This window comes from Epinephelus moara, chromosome 6, assembly GCF_006386435.1.
Source record: "Epinephelus moara isolate mb chromosome 6, YSFRI_EMoa_1.0, whole genome shotgun sequence".
Classification (NCBI taxonomy): domain Eukaryota; kingdom Metazoa; phylum Chordata; class Actinopteri; order Perciformes; family Serranidae; genus Epinephelus; species Epinephelus moara.
The window spans coordinates 44760077-44764651 of record NC_065511.1 but is presented as its reverse complement, the minus strand read 5'-3'; the positions used below and the strand labels follow the sequence as shown (position 1 = coordinate 44764651).

At 45.5% G+C, this 4575-nt stretch overlaps 1 protein-coding gene across 1 annotated transcript in view; it reads left to right on the top strand.

Moving 5' to 3' along the window:
* Positions 1-202: 202 nt before the first annotated feature.
* The window catches only part of elp6 (elongator acetyltransferase complex subunit 6), a 25878-nt gene continuing 21505 nt past the window's right edge, over positions 203-4575 (top strand). Inside the window, exons 1-2 of the mRNA XM_050047897.1 lie at positions 203-522; positions 676-754. Of these exons, the coding sequence (XP_049903854.1) occupies positions 469-522; positions 676-754 (133 nt within the window). The 5' untranslated portion in view covers positions 203-468. The remainder of the gene's footprint in view (positions 523-675; positions 755-4575) is intronic.

Genomic DNA, 4575 nt, shown 5'->3' with positions numbered 1-4575 from the left:
AGATCGTCTATTAAGAAATCTGTCACCATGGAGACCATTCTGTCACAGACCGGACGTGACGCACAGAAACTCACAATCTTTAAACTGGAGATCTGTTTATGTGCAACATAGAGCTAATTAGGTAATAATTGATATTAATAATAAAGTATAGTCATATGTGTGTGTGTGTGTGTGTGTGTGTGTGTGGGTGGGTGGGTGCAGAGTGACACTTCTTGTTCTCTTCTCACCATCTTTGTTAGCATGCTACAGGACGTTAGCTCAGTTAGCTCAGCAGCTAGCAGAGAGGAGAGCTGACAGATCTGTGACGTGACTCTGGAACATATGAATCTATAATCTATCTATAACCTGTCTGACGTCATTCACCGCTCACAGCTCATCTGGTGTGTCGTTAGTTTAACTCTGTTACGTTATTATTTACCGTCAGGTTAGCTCGTGACGTCAGAGTTAACGGTAGAGCTAACGTTAGCCATGTTTACTGAACTGAACAGCATCTTAAACACCAAACCGGACAGCGTCACTGAGGTGAGGAGCTGCAGTCACCTGTCACACCTTAACATGCCTGTATTAACATGTGACATGATCACACACACACACACACACTCACACTAGTCTACATGCTGACGTCAGTGTGTCAGCAGCGTCCCAACATATTTGTTTGTTGTTGTTTGTTTACAGGGAGAGTTCATCCTGCTGTCAGACAGACGGAGTGACGCTTCTTTTCTCATTCACCACTTCCTGTCTCTGTACCTGAGGGGTGAGTTTATCACCTGTAGGCTTGTCACCATACCAGAATTTCAGTAGTCGATACCAATACCAGTGAATTTCCACAATTCTCGATACTCATTCGATACCAGGATAAGAATAAAAAATCAGAACTCATGTATTTCTAAATTCACTTCTTTATTAAAACTGTTTCAAACTTTAACTTTAACTCTTAGGCCTCATTTACACCGCAAGCGATACGGCAGCACACGTGTATTGTGTAAACCGATCAGACACGTCGCGCAGCGGCCGCTGCTGTCCCGTCAAAATACAAACCACACCCGAACAGTTGGTGGCAGTAGTGCACCATGTTTGCAAATCTCCAATAAACCCCAAAGAAGAAGTGAGTTTGGACCCAAAGCCCAGGGTGGACAGGTTCGCGCGCCAGTGATTATTCCAACTAGGGCTAGGGATGCATCGAAATGAAAATTTGTGGCCGAAGCCGAATAATATTAAACGCTTGGCCGAATACTGAGTACCGAATACTGAATATCGTTGTTTAGTTTTTCATTAGTTTTTGCAGATGAACCCCCTCCAGATTAGTGTTATCACGGTACCAAAATTGGGACCCACTGTACGATACCAGTGAAAATATCATGGTTCTGAGTAGTATCACGATACCACAGCGAAAATGAGGCAGATGTGCCTTTTGTCATTTATAAAAAGATAAATCACTTTTCTATAATACATCAATGATATTTCAATGGAATAAATTACTTATTGACTTATTCATACTTTAAAAACAACATCAATAAGTGATGAACATAGGGGGGATCAAAATAAAATAAATAAATAAAATAAGAATCAACCAGCCACCCTCCTCCCCAGACAAGTGAAGAACAGTCCCTAAAGTGTGGTGAGGTTTGTGGGCTGTGAACGGCTCGTTTCTCCTCTGACACGTCACATACCTGTGTTCGGCTGGCTCGGCTGTTCAGGTACTTCTGGGCAGTCCACACGCCAAGAAGAGGATATTATTGGAGCCAACTTCTCCTCGCCGGTAAGCCGATGGCCGCCGTATTTGACAGGAATACGTATTCCTGTCAAATACGGCGGTGTCTGTGACCCCCGTTCAACCCACAATCGGTGGGATTCGCCTTTCGTTTCTGCTGCTGGTTGAAATCTGCAGGCTGCTCGCACAGCGTCCTGAATGATTTAAGCCTATTTTGCTTGCTCAAAACTATTTTTAGTCGCAAATGCGAGTGCAGTGATGGACGGATCGCCACACTGCCGACATTTTAATCCGCCCATCATGGCACGCTGTTTGATTGCGTTATCAAAACCGCGCCGCTATTATTCGGCCATGCTTTTAACTTATTCCACCGAATACCAAATGTGTGGTTTTTTGCAATATTCTGCCGAATATATTCGGTTACCGAATATTCGGTGCATGCCTAACTAGGGCTGCCACTAACAATTATTTTCATTGTCGACTAATCTGTCGATTATTTCTTCGATTAGTCGACTAATCATTTCATCGAAAAATGTGTTACAATGTTGAAAAATGTCGGTCTGTCTTGCCCAAACCCCAAAATTACGTCATCTAATGTCTTGTTTCGTACTCATGCCAAAGGGTTTTAGTTCACTGTCACGGGATAGTGTTTAAAGCTGCCAATATCTGAACGTAAGAAGCTGCAGTAAGAGTATTTTGGGTACTTTTATAGTACTTTTCTATGAAAAATGACTCAAACCGATTAGTCGACTACTAAAATAGTCACCGATTAATTTAATAGTCGATTAGTCATCGATTAGTCGACTAATCGTGGCAGCCCTAATTCCAACACTTGGAGAATTAATATTCAGCACTACAAATGGGTAAGTACATGAAACGTGCCTGTCAGGTCTCGCTTGGTCAGGGGGAAGATGTCTATGGTGGCCGAGAGAGGTCACAACACATGCAAACTCCTGTTTTTTGTTGAATACCGCAACCATTCGCTCGTGACTCGCGGAAAATCTGTGTCTCTTCTATTTTCGAGCTTGCTCGCGAAAGCAGTGCGACTCAAGCAGCGTGTAGAACGGATGTGGTGTGAATGCTCTAATCTGTTAACATGCTCGCCAGGGCGTCGGTGGCTTAGTGGTAGAGCAGGCGCCCCATGTACAAGGCTGTTGCCGCAGCGGCCCAGGTTCGAGTCCGGCCTGTGGCCCTTTGCTGCATGTCTCTCCCTCTCTCTCTCCCCCTTTCACACTTAACTGTCCTGTCCATTAAAGGCAAAAAATGCCCCAAAAAATATCTAAAAAAAAACAAAAACATGCTTGCCGAAATGAAAACGCGAGTACGGCTGCAGCGCCGTATGCTGCATATGGATGGATGTAACGCAGTGCTGCAGCATACGGACGGATGTAATGCAGCGCTGCAGGGTACGGACTGATGTAATGCAGTGCTGCAGCGTACGGACGGATGTAATGCAGTGCTGCAGCATACTGACTGATGTAATGCAACACTGCAGCATACTGACTGATGTAATGCAGCCCTGCAGCATACGGATGGATGTAATGCAGCACTGCAGCATACGGACGGATGTAATGCAGCGCTGCAGCATACGGACGGGTGTAATGCAGCACTGCAGCATACGGACGGATGTTATGCAGCCCTGCAGCATACAGACCGATGTAATGCAGCGTTGCAGCATACGGACGGATGTAATGCAGCGCTGCAGCATACGGACGGATGTTATGCAGCCCTGCAGCATACAGACCGATGTAATGTAGCGCTGCAGCATACGGACGGATGTAATGCAGCGCTGCAGTATACGGATGGATGTAATGCAGCACTGCAGCATATGGACGGATGTTATGCAGTGCTGCAGCATACAGACCGATGTAATGCAGCGCTGCAGCGTAAGGACTGATGTAATGCAGCACTGCAGCATACGGACGGATGTTATGCAGCCCTGCAGCATACAGACCGATGTAATGCAGCGCTGCAGCATACGGACTGATGTAATGCAGCGCCGCAGCATACAGACGGCTGTAACGTAGTGCTGCAGCATACGGAAGGACGTAATGCAGTGCTGCAGCGTAAGGACTGATGTAATGCAGCGCTGCAGTTGCCTCACAGGGCTTTGCAACATACAACATCCCTCTGTCCTTAGGACCCTCACAGCTGATCAGAAACCTCAGGAAGAGCAACTGAGGAGGGATCCCTCTTTCAGGATGGACAGACGTGCAATAGTGCTGCACGATTTGATAAAAATGTGTGATTGCGATTATGGTGGACANGTAGAAACCTCAGGAAGAGCAACTGAGGAGGGATCCCTCTTTCAGGATGGACAGACGTGCAATAGTGCTGCACGATTTGATAAAAATGTGTGATTGCGATTATGGTGGACAATATCGCGATTTGCGATTTGCGATTTGCGATTGCGATTGCGATTACAATATAATTACAATAAAATATAATAAATAAATGGTATCATGAGTCTTTTTGTTTGATTCAGTGTTTCCCTACATTATATTAGGGGGGCACTGACCTGACATAGTTATTGTTATGGACAACTGACCTGACATAGTTATTGTTATGGACAGACAGTGTGTCAATGACCATCAACAGACTGAGCACGGTCAAACACGCTGCTCACACAGCAGCACAGCACGGAACTGTACACACAGCGGAGCAAGCCTGTGTTGCGTTCAGGCGTTGTCACGTAAATGACGAATTCCAGCACGCCATAGCACAACACAGCAGCATGTCAAGTGGGCCAAACCCGAGCAAAGTTGCTCAGTTTTTCATTTGTTATGGAGTCCATGATTTCCCTGTGACACTTACAAATGTTTGCTTAACTGTGCTTGGATGTTGTTTTATGAGGCTCTGGCGGC